This window comes from Zosterops lateralis (genome assembly GCF_965231275.1).
Source record: "Zosterops lateralis genome assembly, chromosome: 7".
NCBI lineage: Eukaryota > Metazoa > Chordata > Aves > Passeriformes > Zosteropidae > Zosterops > Zosterops lateralis.
In genome coordinates, this window is record NC_139767.1 from 15567193 (window position 1) to 15587397 (window position 20205).

The window sequence follows — 20205 nt, forward strand, 5'->3', positions numbered from 1 at the left end:
CCTCCACATTTACAGCTCTATTCATAAGTGACACATGCAGTACTGGGAAGTTGGTATGGTAACTTTGTGCCTCTTCCCATAAAGTCACACGTCTCAGGCTCTTTATTCTTCATATCTTTTGTGACATGCAGTGAGATGTAAAGCTAAATAGACTTGTAGAAATTTTTATATTTTGTTAATTCCTGAAGCAGGAGTTTAAAGAAGAAAAGAATGTCAGATGCAATTTTGACTTAGATACCAGGTAATTTCAAACCCCAGCATGTTTCCAACAAATCCAAGATTCCAATTCCAAAGTTAGCAATATAAGTTAATGTATTAAATGTATTAAAATGTTAGTAGTGTTACCACTAGGGAAGATCCAAAAATGTACTATCACCACAGGTGATTGTATTTTTGATGATTTCAAAGGAATCAAGATCAGAAAACTAAGATGAATGATGAGAAAGGCATTTACCCTGTTGATTTCGCTCTTAATTTTTGAAATTTCTTTCTCCGCTATAGAGCTGTCAAAAGCACTTTACACAATCTTCTGCTGCTACTTTCCAAATTAAAGGTCTAAATTAGAGGCAGAGATGTGCTTTTTTTAGTCATTGTGGATCAAGGCTTGGTCCCATGAAAGACCCACAGGCTTAACTGCTACCTAGAATTAACCTAACAGGAATAGAGCTCTTAAATGTGCAATTGCTCATGTTTAATAGCACTGCTCTAGCACTAATATATGGCATATTCTATCAGTACTAATTACTGGGCTTTTTCCCCATAAGTATAAGGAATTTTTTTTTTCTTCCTGCAAAACATCTGACCTAATCCTTTTCCTAACTTTATTCTTACCTAGCGAAAGAAGCACAAGCCAAAGCAGTAACAAAAATTACTCTTGAATCAGATACTAAAAGCTTTAAAGCAGCCAGAGATTGTCAGTTTAAAGCATCTGAAGTTAAGCAAGAATCTTCAAAGAAAACCTCAAGCTTGTTTATATCTACATCCCAAAGACCACGTGAAACTGAGAAGCAAAGAAACAGAGTGTACTATCCTGATATTGTGCCATGTGAAGACATCACAGAAACTGATGCTAAAGCACCAGAGTTTCTTGAAACTCTGCCTTCAGAAACCACTGTAAAAGAAGGAGATGATGTGTTTCTCTTTTGCATAATGAAAGGTGTGCCTACACCTTGCATAGTCTGGCTGTGCAATCAGCTAATAGTTGAGGAGTCTGCACTATGTTCCATAAAACACGATGGGCCACTGTGCAGTTTAAGATTGTTGAAAGTTGGTCAGGACCACGAGGGTATATACAAGTGCAGAATAGTTAACCCTGCAGGAGAAGCCGAGTGCAGCACCCATCTGAAAGTGACAGGTTGGCAACTGCATGTTCCTTCCAAGTATCAATTCCTCATGCGTAGCATCATAATTGCATTCCACTATATCCATTTCCTAGGAGATGATAAAGAATGAGAAGTATCTCATTAGTCTGTGGATTGTTGAATGTTTTCTTCAGGGATTTACAGCATGATAAAGGCATGTTGTCTTAGAAACTTTCCCACACCCTGCAAAAAGAAAGCAAATCTTATAGAAAAATGTACATTGCAAACAAGTTTGAAAATATTTGATTACTCTCTTCTCAAAATTTATCAAGTGTTTGAATTGTTTGGCATGCATTTATGTGTGTGTATGTACATGTGGATTTATGTCTATTTGCAAAACAGATTGGACATTTTTACTATATAAAGTGTTGATGGGCATATTGAACAACTGTAGCTCAAAAATCCTTGTCTTTTTTATTCTAGCTCCTGAAAAAATTGTTCATGAGAAGCTGGAGGAAGAGGTCGAAATGGAAGTGAAAGGTAGAATCACCAATGACAATAACTAGTACTAGTAATTAGTAATGTTGTGAAAAGGTTTTATCACCTTCTATGAAGTGTCTGATGGGGAAAAGACACACTTTAAAGCATATTGGAACATGTTGCATGTTTGTTTTGATATGCAAAGGGTTACTTGCATTATAAGGTTATTTAAGTTTTAAAGTATGTTTAAAACTTCAAATCTATAATTGTGCAGCCATATTTTTAACTGTTACTTCATGCTTTGCAGCTGTTCACAGAGCTCTTATATGTTCAATTTCCTTTTGAATGCATGGAATAGTCTACTTCAGAAGGAAGTTCTACAAATCTTAATTGTATTACTTTTAAACAAGTTAGCAGCCTAACATTAATCGGTTCAATGGACACTATTGGATGGATAGATGAAGTATACTAGAGGGCATTTGTTCTTTAGGTTATGTGAAAGCTACACATTCCCATTGATTCCTTGCACTTCTTTTTTACATACATTAATTCATCATTATACATCTCTTACCCTGGCTTGCAGATAGCATAAGTGGTTCATGTTGCTTGCTTTTTCCCCCCGTGCATAACACTGTGAAGTTAGTGGCTGTATTAGTTCGAATAAACGCCTTCTCATTATGTTACTTACTTTTTAAAAAATATATTTCAAACTATTTTTTTCAATTGTTTGAACATATCTACAAACAGAGGGGTCAGAAAGGGCGTTTATTCTACTGTCTGCAAGTCAGGTAAGATTTTCTTCTTTGCCACCCAAAGACACACAGCTTTTCCAGGCAACAAAAATATACACGCAGAAGAACATGTTATTTTGAAATTCTTTTTTTGCTTGTTCAAGAAGAAATTTCCACAGTCTGAAGAAAGAACAGACAACGAACGATTTTCGTGTCAATCTTTAAAACAGAGCAAGGCGTTGCGTTTATTCGAACAAATATGGTGAGTGAATTACTTTTTTTTCCTGGGTGTGTGATGAAATCTCTTGCATGCCCATTTTTTATTTCAATATATCGCTATTTTTTTTTACAAACAGGCGGTAGGCAGAGCGTGTCATGTTGTAACCCAGTCTCCTTCTCTTGCAGAACAGCACAGCGTGGTGGACTCCGAGGGACGCGGCACAGCGACGGTGCTGGCTTGCCCCCAGAACCGTAAACCCATCTTCACACAGGGACTGAAGTGTAGGTCTGTCTTGGAGGGGGACCCTGCGCTGTTCCGGTGCAAGCTGGTGGCGTGCCCGGCCCCGCACATGGCCTGGTTCCACAACAACCGGCCCGTGCTCCAGGACTGCCGCAAGGTCATCCGCACCGAGAGCACGGAGCACTCGCACTGCGCCAGCCTGGAGCTGCGGGACGTGCGGGAGCACGACGCCGGCAGCTACAGGGTATTCGCCATTAACAGCGAGGGCTCGGCCGAGTCCACCGCCTCCCTGCTGGTGGCACGCCGCGGGGAGCGGCGGGGCTCGGCTCCCGCCGGGAGAGCGCAGTGGACGCGGCAGGGCTGGGAGTGCCTGCTGCAGCAGCGGCGGGAGGACCGGCTGCGGGTGGTGCTGCGCTGCACCGGCTCACCCTTTGACAAAGGGCAGGAGCCTGGGGACCTCTCCCCAGCCCGGGGCATGGTACGAACCATCCGTTTCCAGAGCCTGCCGCTGGCGGCGCCGTGCCGCCCGGGGCTGGAGCGCAGTAGGGAGTTCAGGGGCACAGTGGTTAATGCTGAGGAGCTCCTGGATGAGGAGACCCGTTGGAAGCTGCAGAAGCTGCGGGAAGCAAGGAGGGCAGCACTGAAAAAGAAGCAGGAATCCCTCATGTCCACGCCCCAGGAGGGCTCTCCTGGGAAGCCCAGCCCACTTAAGGTGGCTGCCAAAATGGTTGGCTCGAAGCCCCTGACAGTGCAGGTAGTGAAGCAATACTCCAGGGCCCAGGGCCAGAGATGGCAGGTGCAGGGTGGGCTCCTGGAGCCCTGCCCACCCCTCTTTGTACAGGAGATCAGGCCTCAGGAAACTGTTGAGGGACAAAGATGTGCTTTCTCCTGCCTCTTCCATGGCCGCCCACAGCCCACCGTCACTTGGTACAACAACGACAAGCCCGTGGGGCGCATCCAGGGCACTGCTGTTCACACCACGGGGTGCTGCTCCACACTGACCTTCCCGTCTGTGCTCCCACAGCACGGTGGCACTGTCACCTGTGTGATCTTCAACCCACTGGGCACAGTCAGCAGCTCAGCTGGACTCCATGTGAGGCAGCGAATGCCAGCCTACAGGTACAGAAAGAAGAGGGAGGAGATGGAAGTGGAGGAGAAGAAAGAAAAGGAGAAGGTGAAGGAGGATGAAAGGGAGAAAGAGAAGAAGGAAGAGGAGAAAGTGAAGGAGGAAGAGGAGAAAGTGAAGGAGGAGGAGGAGGAAGAAGTTGGTTTGGCCTTTACAGCAGAGAAGGAGTTGCCAAGTGCAGTTCCAGACTCAGACTTGCTGTCGTTGCCTGTGGAAATCAAAATCACTGCCCCCACTCCAACACCAGAGCAAGACACAGAGCTGAGGGAGACCCCACGACTCTCTCCAGAGCAGGCTGCTTCCACCATAAAGCACAAATTTAAATTTTCATTTGATATGGGAAATGAACCACCCCAAATTGTGACAGAAGCCCCAGCACATATTCATTGCCAGGAAGGGGAGGAAGTGGTGTTGGAATGTGCTGTGTCTGGGCAGCCCCCACCAGTTGTGAGCTGGTCCTTGAATGGCCAGAGCCTCTCTGCCAGTGAGAGACTGAGGTTTGAAGAAGGCAGGAATGGCACATACCGCTTACACCTTCATGAGGTCTCTGTCACAGATGCTGGGCGATATTGCTGCGTGGCCACAAACGTGGCTGGAACAGCACAGACTGCCTCTGAGTTGACAGTGCAACCCAGTGCACCCAAGCTGTATGGCAAGGGTGGAGGCACTGAGGAACTGCCTGCCATGGACCATGTTCCGCACCTTCAAAGCCTCGGCATACTAGGGAAGGATGAAGAGGAACAAATTGCATGCCCCAAGGAGGAGGAAGCCTACCTACCCTGGTCCCTGAGGTTGTCTCCACCTCCTGCTGAGCAGTTGGAAGATTGTGAAGAAACACCTCAAATCAGGGAGAGTGAGATGGAGGAAACAATGGTGCTGGATATCACAAAAGTTTATGCAAGGCATGAAATGGGCAATACAGAAGAAAGGGTGAGTTATACAGATGGTATTTCTGAGATGAGGCAGAACAGGGAAAAAGCTATCTCTGAGGAACACAGCTTTGGAATTGATACCACTGAATTGCACCCCACCATACCCAGGGAAGGATGTGAACTGGTGGCCAAAGACTCTGGTCACTTTTCTGAGGAGCTGGAGCCTGAAGGAGGCAAGGTGCTACCACATACAGATGCTCTGTCCTGGGACATCTTGAAGTCACCATTTATGGAAGTGCAAGGGCAAACACATGCCCCTGAGCAGTCTGCTCTGGCAGGAGAGTGTAAGGATTTATCATTTATGGAAATGCAAGAACAAACACATGCCCCTGAGCAGTCTGCTGTGGCAGGGGAGTGTAAGAATTTATCATTTATGGAAATGCAAGAAGAAACACATGCCCCTGAGCAGTCTGCTCTGGCAAAAGAAGGTAAGGATTTATCATTTATGGAAGTGCAAGAACAAACACATACCTTTGAGCAGTCTGCTTTGGCAAGGGAGTGTAAGGTTTCAAAATTTTTCATTCCTATATCACCTGTGGTGCAAGATGGAAGTGATGTCTGCACGGAGTGTGATGCCCCTGCCTGTGAGGCAGGGACTCCTGATGTGCCTCCTGTGGAAGAGCCAAGTGTGCCCCACCTACAGGACCACATTGCAAGCACCCCCACAAAGGAGGAGATTGGCTTTTATGAATTCTATGCAGGAGAGCAGCAGGAGGAACAGGACAAGGAGCTAGAGAGGTCCATTGATATTGAACAGGATATTAAAGCTGATGAGAATATATGTAAAGAAGAAGTGATTGATGATGGTGATGCCACACACTGGGAAATACCAAGTGGCAGGCAAATGCTGCAAGAAATGGAGTCTGATGCATGCAGCCCTTCTTTGGATCTAATCCCTACTCCTCCTGGTGTAGAAAACTCAGGTCAGGGTTTTACTGAGGAAGCTGAAGTTCATCTGGAAGAAGTGCATTTCAGAGAGCAACTGCTGCCATCTGAACCTGACACTGAGATCATATTTGATCTGAAAAAGTTTGCAGAGCCTTTCCCAGCTGCAGAGACTGTGCACACAGGACAGGCACAAACCCCCACAGCACTGGAAAGTGTGGAGGTTATCACTGGGATCCTCTCCCCTGTGCACCAGTGTGATATGCTTGAGGAAGAGATGTCTCTGAGTGAGGAGCTGCGTCAGAGCTACAGGATGCAGCAGGAGGAGGTTGATGCCCAGGAAGAGGAACAGGCAAGAGAAATCACAACAGCTGATTTACAAACTCCTAATGGAGACCTTGGCAGTGTCATGATGTCTGCTGAAGAGGGACATTCTGCTGAAGAAGTTCAGGAGTCAAAGATGAGTGTCTGTGGAGAGGATGCAGCTCAGGAAAAAATTAATGAATTTCTAGTGGAGCCCACACCATGTTTCCAAAGAGGAGTTCAGGAAATACATGTGTGGGAGAGTGGGGAACGACTGGAGACCACAGACTCCCAGAGTGACAGCTTCATTATTGACTTGAAAAAAGCTGCACATGAAAAGAAACCCCAGGCTAGGCATCAGGCTGAGGAACATGATGGTTCTGGGACAGAAAAGGTCTTTGAGCCAGGCATGAGCAGCTTCACCTGTGAGATGAAAAGCACAGATTCCCCTGAGGACATCAGAGACATCCAGCAGAAACCAAACACAACCAAGGGCTTCTCTTTTGGGAAACTCATATTTGGGTTAGTAATGGATGATCCTGTAGCACAGAAGGAGCAAAGGAAGGAGTCTTGGGACAAGAAGAAGACTCCCACTGAGGAAGCCTCTGAGAATAGCCTGGATGGAGAAGAAATGTGGGAGGATACTTCTGCAGGTCCAGAGCCCAGTGCTGTTCCAATCTCAGAACTGGAGCCTGATTTGTCCTTGGCCAGTTATTTAAGATCCACTGGGATATATGAAACTCCAACTCTCAAAGGCACAGTCCATAAGGAGCAGCAAGAAACTATAACTTCACTGGAGGTGGAGGAGGTTACCTTCAGCATGGTTTATGATTATTACAACAACCATCAGGAATTTGCCCGGCCTTTCTCCCCTGAGTCAGAAATGTCTATAGAGTTGGAGAGTGGGAGCAGAGAGGAGTCACCTGATTCAGACCGCTTCTACACACCTCCTTCCTCCGTGGAAATCTTTGAAACTGCTTCATCAGCATCCTACCACACGCCTCTCAGCACACCCGAGCGCTACTCCACACCGTCAGAGGGCTCAGGGTACAGCACACCACCTGAGCGCTACTCCACACCGTCTGAGGGCTCAGTGTACAGCATGGCCCCTGAGCCCCCCACTCCTTTTGAGAGTTCAAAATGCAACACACCCTCAGAGCTGTATTTCACACCCTTTGAGGGACCCTACTCTGCATCAGGGGACAGCACGCCACCAGAACGCTACCGGACACCCACTGGGGAGTACATGGATGCCCTGACCATGCTGCCCCTCTGTGAGAGGAGGCATCAGCCTCCAGACCAGCCCCAGGCAAACGGGTTTATGACCCCCCGTGAAGCCCTGGAGCCATCAGGCAGGGACATGCCGCCAGCATTCCTCAAGGCATTGAGCAGGACAAGATTGTATGAGGGCAGCACACTGATGTTTGTGGCTGAGGTGGTGGGTGTGCCCAAGCCAGGAGTGAAGTGGTATCATAATAAGTCTCTGCTGGAGCTGAATGAAAGAGTGCAAATAGAGAAGGATGGGGACAAATATATTCTAGAAATCACTAATGTCCAGCAAGCTGATGAAGGACAGTATCTGTGCCATGCAGTGAACATTGTTGGGGAAGCTAAAAGTATTGCAGAGGTGGAAGTTTTGCCTGAAGATGGACGGTCACTGGCACTGCCACCCCCTGTCACCCACCAGCATGTTATACACTTTGACATGGAGCCAAACACATCTTCAAGGTCCCCTTCACCACAGGAAATTCTCCTGGAAGTGGAACTGGATGAAAATGAAGTGAAAGAGTTTGAGAAGCAGGTCAAAATCATAACCAGTCCTGAGTTTAGCCCAGACAAGAAGAGCATGGTGGTTTCCCTAGATGTACTTCCACTTGCCTTGTTAGAACAAGCTGCAGGCTTGGCAGCAGGGGAGAATGAGGATGTAAAAATTGATTTCCAAGTAACAGAAATGCCTCCACGCTTCGCTGTGCCCATTACAGATATCAAGGTAACAGAAGGCTTGGATGCAGTTTTTGAGTGTGTTGTAACGGGTACTCCTGTCCCACTAGTTCAGTGGTTCAGAGGTGACACGTGTGTGACACCTGGCACAGGGAAGTATGCTGTGAGTCAGAAGGAGGGACTTCACAGTCTGAAGGTCCAAAACGTAGGACCTTCTGATGGTGGCTTGTATTGCTGTCAGGCAGTGAATAGGCTGGGAGAAGCAACGTGCAAAGGCTCTCTTGTGGTCATGGCTCAGCAGGAAGCAAATGCAACAAGCAGTGAGACAGTCACAGGCTGTGACCCACACAGGTCCCAGAAGTGTGACTTGGTTTTGAGTAAGACTGTGACCCCAGGTGATGAGTCAGAAATAGAGCTGGAATTTGAGTTTGAGCCACACAGAGATGACTCAGAAAAAGCAATCCAACTGCTTGCAGTGACTCAAGAAGAGCAGGAAGTGGAAGGGGAGAAGCATGTCAACATTAGTTTTGATGTGTTTGCAGAGCCATCTGAAGAGGAACGGGTTGAGTTTAGGGCAGAAGACTCAGAGAGCTGCAGCTTTGAGTTCCAGGTCACAGAAGTTCCTCCCAGATTTGTTAGGCTCATTTCTGACTACAGTACATTTGTAGGTGCCTCAGTGTGCTTCCAGTGTCTCGTGACTGGTTCCCCCCGTCCAGGTGTGCGCTGGTACAAGGACGGGGTGTTGTTGGAAGGGGATAGGTACTTTGCACAGGAAGAGCAGAATGGCTTGCACAGTCTTACCATTGAAAACCTGATGCAAAGTGACAGTGGGCAGTACAAATGTATAGCCACTAACAGGGCAGGAACTGCTGAGACTTGTGCTGTGTTAACATTATACTAAATTTCCATAATTTATTTCAGAGTCTATCTTGAAATACTAAGTGTTTTTATGATGTTGTTCACTGCAGATAAAAATGCAGCACTCACTTTAGGGGCATTGTTTTCATCTCTTTAAGGATGAAAACCACTCTGTGGGCATATTTGTGTTTCACTTAGATTTGCCTTCTTTGGGGAATTTAAGTGAGATTTAATCCATGCATAGATTTTGTGCACACTTTCTGCACTGAGCAATATTTTGGGCTCCTTCTACGCTCCTTGCTCATTCTTGTAAAGATATTTCAATTGACACTCATTTGCGTATTTGTATAATGTACATATGCCTGTGTCTCTGTAGCAGTGCAATCACTATTGTTTTATGTAGGCTAGAAATCACCTGAAAATGTAGACACCACCTTTTTCTTGTAACCTAGAGGTATGGAACTTTAACTTATGCTTGCTGTTTAGTTTGGGTGTAGTTCTGTTAAAGAACTCCTTAAATTGGTATTTCCCCTTCTCACAATGTTGTGTCAGAACATGATTCAAATCCTGTTTACAGTTTCTATCACTGCAAAATTCTTACATTTATGGGCCTCTTTCTACTGACTCATGGAATTAAATGCCCTTTTAAAGTCAATAAAATTATGCTGTTGCAAAGAAAAGCAGAGCAATGGGAAGTAAAATGAAAATTTTGCATTAGTAGAGACTGGACAGGATTTTCTTCTCTATTACCAAGTAATAAAGATGAAAGCATATTTTGTACTGTATTTTTAGGAGTTAAAGGGAAAGGAGAAAGGGAGCATAATAATGACAAATTAAATTACTGTAAATTCATTAAAATAATTTTGGTTGTCCCTGTATTCCAGTGTCATTTGTAAAAAATGCATAATAGTAAAAAAGTAAGATATTTTTTATGCAGGATTTTTGTTTCACATTAGAACTGCATTTCTATGTATTCTTTTTTTTCTCTCTTTTTTTATTATTAAAAACAGTTAGGTGTACTATGTATCGAGATGACCAGAAATAAGGGGAGTATATTCAGTTGTTATATGTGGCATTTTCTCAGTGCAGGAGATTTTTACATTAATATTCTCAATGAAAATATGTATTTTCATATTTAAAGTAATGCTAATATTTAGGAGGAATCAGCAGTAGCTGACATAATTAAATCAGAATTAAATCTATCTTACATAAACAATGATAAATTGATTAAGAAAAATCTTCTAAATGGAGGAAAGTTATTAAATAATGTTTCTCAGAAACTAAATACTCTCTAACGCACATACCAGCTTTCCAATCACCTATATGTCAAGATGAGATCTTGAGTTCAAGATCCCTAAGCAAAAATTAATTTTATTTTGTTTACCAGTTAATGAGATTCTTCCAGTTATATACAAATTGCCATCAGTTGCCATGCAAACAGCTTTAAGCAGAGTGGTGATTTTAAGTATAAAAACTATTCCTATAGTATGTTCATGTATGTTCCTATAGTATGTATAGGTTACGTTCATACAATTTCTTATCTCTGAGTTTGATGTGTCCTCACAGTGAGACCACCATATCTCACAAAATCTGTTATCTTCTAAGACTGTTCTATCATTCACCTGGGACAATAATTTTTGATCAAAATATTCACCTTGCCCAATCATGTTGCCCGATATAAATTTAAAGTCAGGAGTGGCAAGTTCTAATGACACAGTACCCAGGCAAAATGACTGAAGTGTTTAGACTAATGCAAATGTGTTACTTCAGTGTCTTCTCAGAGAACAGGTAGCATTCTTGATAAATATTTAAGATTGGTATGTTAAAAGGCAGAACTAATTGTGCTTTCTGACAGGTAATGGTGGTAGGAAAGAGAAGCATGACTGTCTGACCCAATGTTGTGCTGGGTCCATGATGTGTCCCTAATCCATTCCTTGTGTAGATGTGTAGCACAAACTGATTCATTAGACAGCAGAAGTCCTTAGGGAGGTTTGCATGAATTGTCTGATCTATGTCAGCTGTGATGTGAGGGGTCTTTTAGCTGCAAAGTCAAAGAGGTCAGAGGCCCTTTGATTAGTTCTTGTGCAATTGTGAAGTGTGTTTATTTTGCATGTAAATCTGAATATTTTTAGCAGAAAGAGGCCCATAACTTGGTTTTGGAGCCATAAGCCACACAGGTCCAAGTTCACATTCACATCTGAAATGTATGGCCAAGCATCTTTATCTCTACCCGTGTAGTGGTGTTTGTAGTTTATGTAAATTTGTAAGTCTTGGTTTAAGTTTCATACATTAGCCAGAAGTACCTAGTTCATCTAAGCTACAATTATTAAATCTGGAGCAATTCTAGGTTTGAATGAACTTAGTCTGGGACAACTGGTATAGCCTGACCATCTCTTTTCAAAATTTTGTGCTTTCATAGGAGTCAAAAAAGCTCACAATTTTATTTTCAGGTTTAATGTTGTCTTCATTTCTACAAAACAAGTATCTTAGAAAAAGAATTAAATATGTCTATTTGTCATCAATGTATATTGAATGTTAACTTGTATGGTTAATTTGTGAAATAAATATGAAATTATTTAAGTCCATCGCTTCTTGTACTTTATTCATTTTACAAACATATCTAAAATATGAAGAAGTATCTGTATAGTTTCTCTCTCATAACAGGAACACACAAAAGTGCACTAATTTTTGCTATGCTCTTGTGTATAAAGCATTCTATTGTGTTAATATGGGGTTCACTCTGCAATTTTTATATTTTTTTATTTTTGTATTTTATTGGCCCAATTCTGCCACCCATTCTCAAATTTACTTGCACAATTTATTACTGTTTTAACAAGTATGGTAAGTAATGCTGAAGAACTGCTGTAATTTTTTTTTTTTTTTCCTCAAGCATTTCTTCTCTGCAGTTAATCATTGCATGCACTGTGCTATGTCATTTATATGATGGCATTTGTGGCAAGACTAATAATTACTAAAACCAATGAGAAAGAATTGGGTGACAGAGTCTGTTCTTTTTTATATTTGTCGTTGGAGTGTTGCAAAAAATTCTTATCTCTCAATAAGTTTTAAAATTGAGGACACTGTAATTGAGAAGCTTATCAAGGTTCACTGTTGCATTACCTAGAAACCTTAATCCATTCACACATTTATTCCTTTTCTTAAAACTCTTATATCTTTCCAGCATCAAATACTCTTGGTCTTGACTGAGGTAACTTGACTCAGTCAGGACAACAGTATTTCATTTCCAAAGGTTTTCCTTGCATTGTGCTTTTCATGAATTGTTCCATTCCTGTAAATTTCATATTTCAGTGATGTTTCTATTGTCAAACATCTACAGAGATGTTCTTGACCTCTGTTTCCTCTCATTTTTAAACTATTATTGGAACAAAAGTTGTCCAACACATATATCTATAATTTCACAAAGGCAAGAATACAAAAAAATATAAAAGTCTGTTCTCTTTTTCTCTGATGTTGTGGGAGTTTTAATATGCCATATTTTGGCAGGGAGGAGCTCAAAAGCAGAGATTTAAATCAATTATACTTAATCAAGTGTTTAAACTTGTGATGTTTGTAATAAGGATGCTGTAAACTTAAGGGTCTAATGACGAAACCAAGACAAAGCTGGTAAGGTAGAGGTAATCTTTTGGTGTGCTAGACAAAATACAGAGTTTAAAGAGATGAACTATGCATCAGAAAAAAAGGTTAGTGTGCTGAAAAGATTGTGGGTTTATTGGTTGGTTTGGGGCAGGGTGGGATTCAATCCTAATTGTGGCATTCTGCTTTTTTTGTTGGTGTTTTGAATTGAATCGGGATCTTAGCACTATTCTGCTGTACTTGTTTGCATAGATGTACATACAAATATGTATGACACATACCACTTTAATTATATCTGTGAAATGCATCAATGTTGCTTGATTGTTACTTGCACAGTGCACCCTGGAGGGATATGCCTAACCCATACTGTGATGTCAGGTTTAAAGACACACCCATCCTGATCAAGATAGGAAATTCTTAAGCAACCTGGCAACACAGCATGTCTTACTCATTTTGGCAGATGTGACAGTAAGGGGACAACACAGACCTCCTGTTCATTGCTAGCTGCTGTATAATATTAAGAAAGCCTCCAGCTATAGAAAAATAGCTGCCCTAACACTGTGTATTGCTATCTCTGAGTGTTCTCATAAGTATTCTAGTAAAACTAAAAATTTTTTTTCCATACAGACATCACTAGGTCTCTTACTGCCTCTTCTGAGGAAGGAAGAAATGAAGGCTACAATAGCGGCCTTCCGTTGCCTGATAGAGAGAAAATACTTGAATTTGAGCCTGGAAAACCAGTTTATTTCAGCAAAGCAAAAATGAAAATTGAGAAAGAGGGCAAAGCCCCTGTTTTCCTCAAACAGGTCTCAGATGTTGAAGTCTGGCAGGGAGATGTAGCTAGGCTCTCTGTTACTGTTACTGGCAGCCCCATACCCAAAATCCAGTGGTTTTTCAACAGTACAAAGCTAACCCCAAGCACGGGCTTTAAGTTAGTATTTACTGGCAATGACCACAGCCTCATCCTCCCATATGCAGATGTGCAGGATGAGGGTGAGTATGCATGTGTGGCCAGCAATGTGCACGGTGAGACCAGCTGCAGCGCCCAGCTCCACGTGTGCCAGAGGAAGCCACGATTCCCTTGCTTTGCCAGGGAGCCAGACAGTGTGCATTGTGCAGCTGGCTGGACGGCAGTCTTTGAGTACCCTGTGGTGGGGAAGCTGTGCCCTTATGTGCTGTGGTCCAAGGGGAGCCAGCAGCTCTGCTCTGGTGCACGTCACTCCATTGCTCAGCACCCGGATGGCTCGGGCTCCCTGACCATGTGGGACTGCGTGCAGGAGGACACTGGGCTCTACACATGAGTGTAGTGTCTGTGAGTGCCCTGGGTGAAGCCACGTGCTCTGCTGAGCTCCTTGTGCTCCCCAGGGAGCAAGGTGTGTGCAGGCAGAGCCCAGCTTTGCAGCACTCTGCAGTGGCAGAGAACCAAATCCCCCTTTTTTACAAGGAGACTGGTGAGCTTTCTGCAATCGAAGAAGCACTCAGTCTTGAGCCTTTCAGAGAGCCTTCAACCCTCCTGCAGCTCCAGGTGATCCAGGCAGTGTACATGCTGTCCAGGGAGGACGTCTTGCTTGGCCTGCCACTAACCTGCCTGGCAGCACAGAGTGTTGAAGAGATGCCCACCCAGGCGGCCACAATACAACAGAGCAGTGGGCTTCTGGCAGAGCCTCTGGAAACCTGCCCTGCTGCCCCCCAGGGTGTGGTGCCTGCAGCAGTGATGGAGGCACATCTGCCAGGCTGCCTTGGGACTGTAGCTGCACAGATACTCATGCCCAAAGAGAAAGTGCTTCCCAAAGCAACAGAGCAACTGGCTGCTCTGAAGACAGAGGCTTCCCAAACCCTTCTACAAGTGTCAAGCACCACTGAGAGCCATGCCTTGGATGGTGACCAAATCCAGATCCTTGAGGGCTTTCAGATAGCACAAGGTGAGCTGAAGGCTGAACCCAGATTTCTCTCTGAATTGGTCTTCACTGGGGGCCAAGCTGTCCCCCTGGAGAACATTTCTTTCCTGGAAACAGCAAAGGAATATTTTGCTACAGGAATACATGAGGGACAGGCTGTGAGACTTCCCTTGCTGCTGGAAGAAGACCAGTCCATGGGGGAAGAACATGTTGATCTTTCCAAGCCACTTAAGCAGTGGCAGAGGGCAGAGAGGCAATCCCATGAAACAATGTACTCTCATGAGCTCCAGCCAAGGCAAATCCTCAACAAAGACAGTGAGCTCACTGCTCTGGTTCCCTGCAGCTTAGACATAAAGTCTCAAATCAGAAATGCACTGAAAGCTGCAGTGGTAAGTGAGAAAAACCTCTTGTTTTCAGAATGGTTGGCTGATAAGGAAGATATTAAAGTACAGGCAAGAAACATCACCAAGGAGAATACACATACTTTGTGCATGTATGTTGTGACCACAGGAGGATGCAGTCCCATAGAAATCCAAGTCTCCTTGGCAGAAGTCAACATTCAGACAGCTGACCAGAAAACAATCTTGAAGGAAGTTTTCTATTCCTTTCTTTGTGAAAATAAATATCCCCTGACTGGTGAAAAATCTAAAGCACTGCCATTCTCTGCCAGTCCACTTCTCTCAGGAAAATCATGTGATGAAATCTTTGAGCTGGAGCCCCAGCAGGCTGAGAAGACTATGGAGGCAAAAATACCACTGGAACACTCTTTGTCTGTGCAAGTAATCAACATTGTGACTGAGCATGGTCAAATCAAGAATGTAGGTGCAGCTATAGCCACTGCTGATGTAGTCTCTGCAGGTGTTCTTACTGAGACACCCACAGAAATACTGAAAAGGAAAGAGAAAAGGGAAGAAAAGTGTGAGGAAGAGGGCAGAGAGGGTCTGGAAACTAGAGCTGGAAAGCAAGAGGATGAGCTGGGCAAAGAAAGCTATCCCATCATACACAGCAAACTGGTTGACACTGTTGTGGAGGAAGAGGAGAGTGTCAGATTGGTGTCTGTCATAACAAATGTCAGAGAAGTGAACTGGTACTTTGAGGGCAAACTGGTCTCTTCAGGCAACAAATTCAAGTGTTTGCAAGATCAGGACACATACACACTAGTAATAAGCAAAGTGTGTGGGCAGATTCACCAAGGAGAGTACACCTATGAGGTGCTGAATCAAGGTGGAAAAGGAGCAATAGCAGCAAAACTCACAGTTGTTAAAAAAGGTTGGATTATGGGGATAAAATAATCTTTTTAATATACTGCTCTACTAATGAACCTCCCCTACTATGTGTATCTTTGGACAGAGATACAATATTAATACCATCATGCCACTAATCAGAGGGATCCCTCTCTCTCTGGATTGATGGTTCTTCTACCACATTGCGAGGCCCCTCCCTCCCATTACCCTAGTCTTTGGTCAGGAACTTTGTTGTTTCATTGCACTAGCATGGTCAGGACAAAGCTGTTTCTCGATCCTTACCATTTCTCCTATTCTTGCCTGAGAAGTGGACCTGCTCTTCCTGTTTTTGTCACTGCTTCACCTTCTCTCACTCCTTAGAGTCATTGCACAAATTCACCACTATTTCTCATTCACACCATCATTTCTCACAACTCCAGGATATGTTACTATATATTTATATCCTATTGCTATTTCTATGCATTGCTAGTTCACTTTGTTTTTCCAATGTCAGCATTGTTTCCTGTGTCATTATGCACTGTAAGACAGTCCGCTGAGCCTAGTACTGCTTTCATTTCTTAAAGATGTTTTTACTTTTACAGTCACTTTATGTAAAATGCAAGTATGTCACCTTTTTGGGTATTTTTTTCAGCCAGTCAATCACTTAATTTCAGAATGTCAGCAGGCAGGGTTTTGAGTTATTCTCTGCTTCCAATTTCAGTTGCACCGATCCTGAGGAGAAGGCTTGAGCCCTTGGAAGTGGCTGTAAATCATGTGGCCAAGTTCACCTGTGAGGTAGAGATGGCTCCCAATGTCAAGTTCCAGTGGTACAAAGCCGGAAGAGAGATATATGATGGGGACAAATACACCATTCGCTCCTCCAACTACCTCTCCACACTGGAGATCCCAAGGCCTCAAGTTGTTGACTGTGGGGAATATAGCTGTAAGGCTTCCAACCAGCATGGCAGTGTAAGCTCTACAGCTGTTTTGACAGTAACTGGTAAGTACAGACTTTCAAATGCTTCTCCTTTTCCATAAGATATCTTGGAGTATTGTCATACTTTCACTTCTATACTTGCACATGTTTATGGTAGGGTTCTTGATTGCCATTATAATACATAATCCACACCTAATTGTGGCAGGCACAAGCATAGAAAAGGAATACCTTTTGAGAATGCTGCTTTTGGGTGCTTTCTGTATGAAGAGAAGGGAATCAGTGTGAAAAAGTTTCAGAGGGAAAGAAAGAAGGGGGAAAGAGAGCAGGGAGAAACAGCATGGGATTGCTTTGTGAATACATTCTTGAAGAAGATTTATTTAACTTTGAGACCACAAGAAACACTTTTAAATCTGATTTCTTGGTGTAATAGTCACTGTGTGATTATCCTAGCACCCTCAATTTATCCTGCAACTATATTTGCGACACAGGTTATGCAGACCTGCATACCTGAACATCTTTGTGCCGTGGCCAAAGGGAAACTCTGTGACTGGGGAAATAAATCTTCTTAAACAAAGGAAGGTTTAAAGGGTTTCAATTTACAAACTTTTGAGTCTATTGAGAGCTATACAGCAGGGGGTTTTCTTAAAAGAAAACAAAAATCAAACAAAAAACCATCATCTTTTGGGTGTTTCTTGTATGATGACTTTTGTTACTCTGACTTTTCTCTTTCTGGGAGGACTCCTTCTGTGGTCTTTGCTAAGCACTAGGTGCTAGAGACTAGAAAAAGGCACATGAATGCTTGCAAACTTGCCCATCTTGAGAGAACAGTGCGCAAACATGTCAGCTTGGGGGAAGAATTTCTGGCTTTTTGTTTATTTTCCTTTAGTTTGTACATTGCTCCAGAGATTCAAAATGGTTCAAGCTCTGGAGCAATACATAGATTGAAGAAATACAAAACCAAAAGCCAAAATTTATCATCTTTAAAACCTCTTATCTCATTCACTGCTGTTTTCTTCTGCTTAAGAGTGTCCAGTGACAAGCTGGCCTCTTGCTCTCTGTTCCTGGCAAATGTGGCTCTGTTCCTTACCTCTTGATAACATTGAACCCCTTTGTTTTGCAGAGGCATTTCCACCAACGTTTCTTACCAGACCTGAACCTATTACTACTTTTGTTGGCAAAAGTGCCAAGTTCCTGTGTACTGTTTCGGGCACTCCAGTCATCGACATCACCTGGCAGAAAGATGGAACAACTATTTCCCCATCAGACCACCACAAGATCTCCAAAGTGGAAAATAAACATGTTTTAGAAATTTCCCTTCTTACCGCTAGTGACAGAGGGGTTTACACTTGCAAGGCTTCCAACAAGTTTGGGGCTGATATTTGCCAGACTGAAATGGTCATTATAGACAAGCCCCACTTCATTAAAGAATTGCAGTCAGTACAGTCAGCAGTTAATAAAAAAATACGCCTTGAATGCCAGGTAGATGAAGACAGGAAAGTAACTGTAGGGTGGACAAAGGATGGAAACAAAATCCCTCCAGGCAAAGATTATAAGATTTACTTTGAAGACAAAATAGCCTCACTTGAGATTCCTCTGGCTAAGCTCAAAGACTCAGGCCACTATGTGTGTACTGCTTCAAATGATGCAGGAAGCAGCTCCTCTTCTGCCAGCGTCACAGTCAGAGGTAAGATAGCTCTATGCCCCCTTTACTTTCTGTCTTCTTGGGTTCCACATTCTTTTCTCACAGGCAAAAGACTTCTTTGGGCTGAAATTACACTGTGAATTCTTCTCAGACCTGCCATGGTCTTGGTCCATTCCCCATGAAGTCTTTTCCCCTGCTGCTTTAAAGTGCACACTGTGTTACATCAGTATTTCTTTCACTAGAGAAAATCAAGAATTGCTCTTGCCTGCAGGGATGAAGAGGAAAAGCAAAACCCACAGAAGCTGCAGCTCAGCAAAGATGATGCTGATCTCTTGTCAAGTTGTATTTTGTTCTTGCTCTGGGAAGCAATCTTTCAAAGCTTTTTATTTCAGCTTTCTTTTCTTTCTCCCTTTTCTTTTTCCCTTTCCTGCCCCTTTCCTCTTCCCCTTCTTCCCCTTTTTACCATCTCTTCCCCTCTCTTCCCTTTTCTTCCCATTTTCAGAACCACCATCCTTTGTGAAGAAGGTCGATCCATCTTATTTACTGACCCCAGGAGACTCTGCACGCCTTCAATGCAAAATCAAAGGGTCTCCTGAAATCCAGGTTACTTGGTTCAAGAACAATAAGGAAATCCATGAAAGTAACACACACAGGATGTCCTTTGTCAATTCTGTGGCTGTGTTAGATATTTTGGAAATGAAAGTTGATGACACTGGGACCTACTCATGTGAAGCTGTCAACGAGGTTGGAAGTGACAGTTGCACCACCGAAGTGGTTGTCAAAGGTCTGTCCTTCTTGTTGCTGCCAGTCACATGCCTGAAAAAAACCTTCCTTTTTATTTTTTTTTTTTTTTTTGCATAATTGACTAATTCTTTCTTGCTGCTTTTATAGAGCCTCCGTCTTTCATCCGAACACTTGAACCTGCAGAGCTAGTGAAGGGAACAAACCCTGTTCTTCAGTGTGAGGTTGCTGGCACTGGCCCCTTTGAGATTAGCTGGTACAAAGACAAGAAGCAGATTCGCAGTAGTAAAAAATACAGGTTGACCTCTCAGAAGGCTGTTATTTCTTTGGAGGTGTCCTCATTTAATAGTGCAGATGTTGGTGAATACGAGTGTGTGATAGCTAACGAAGTTGGGAAGTGCATGTGCAGCGCCACATACATCTTGAAAGGTCAGTGGGAGAGAGAAAACTCCACTTACTGAAGGGATTGGCAAAAACGTCTTATTTCATAAAATGTCTTTTCTTTGGATTTGTGGGACATTGGGGAGACTGGGGAGAAAGAATATCTTCTTCTCTTAAAATTCTGTGTGTGGCTTGAGTCTTATCTGGTGTCAAACCTGTGAATTTGAAGAACATTGAGATTAATGGGCCATTAGCTCCCAGCTGGAGAAAGCAGTTCTCCAACTTGCCTGCTCTTTTGTTGAATTGTGACATGTACTGCACATACTGTCTTATAAAACTGTCTTTAAGTATCAGATTTTATGTGATGATGTAATAGTAAATGAGTATTTTTTCTTGTCTGTCTTTGAACTAGAACCACCAACTTTTGTTAAGAAAATCGAAAATGTGACAGCTCTGGCTGGAGATAGTGTTACATTACAGGCCGTAGTGAAAGGGTCAGAGCCTATTTCTGTGACATGGATGAAGGGCAAAGACATTATTAAAGATGATAACAATGTGAGAGTGACATTTGATCATGGCCTAGCAACACTGCAAATTACCGGAGTCCAGCTGAGCTCTGGTGGCAAATACACCTGTGTGGCTGAGAATGATGCAGGAAGTCAGTCCTGCTTTGGTGAACTGGCAGTGAAAGGTCAGTGAAGAAGTGCTGTGATCCCTGCAGTCTCTCACCTGACAGGGGAAGAAATTTCCTTTTGTCCTTAACACCAGTTGT

At 43.3% G+C, this 20205-nt stretch overlaps 2 protein-coding genes across 19 annotated transcripts in view; both read left to right on the forward strand.

The window, feature by feature from the left end:
- The window catches only part of LOC310911499 (titin-like), a 240789-nt gene that overhangs the window by 37833 nt on the left and 182751 nt on the right, over positions 1 to 20205 (forward strand). For 17 of the 18 annotated variants that reach the window (XM_083865081.1, XM_083865086.1, XM_083865093.1 and 14 more), the window contains 6 exons: positions 1785 to 1841; positions 16454 to 16732; positions 17790 to 18353; positions 18814 to 19095; positions 19203 to 19481; positions 19846 to 20124. In XM_083865081.1, coding sequence (XP_083721207.1) covers positions 1785 to 1841; positions 16454 to 16732; positions 17790 to 18353; positions 18814 to 19095; positions 19203 to 19481; positions 19846 to 20124 — 1740 coding nt within the window. The remainder of the gene's footprint in view (positions 1 to 1784; positions 1842 to 16453; positions 16733 to 17789; positions 18354 to 18813; positions 19096 to 19202; positions 19482 to 19845; positions 20125 to 20205) is intronic. The other variant, XM_083865089.1, reaches the window with a different exon arrangement.
- LOC310911621 (uncharacterized protein) lies at positions 2218 to 12023 on the forward strand (the record flags this gene model as incomplete). Its single annotated transcript, XM_083865362.1, has 2 exons — positions 2218 to 2244; positions 2869 to 12023. The coding sequence occupies 2 exons, from the start codon at positions 2218 to 2220 to the stop codon at positions 9058 to 9060; spliced, it is 6219 nt and encodes a 2072-aa protein (XP_083721488.1). The 3' UTR covers positions 9061 to 12023.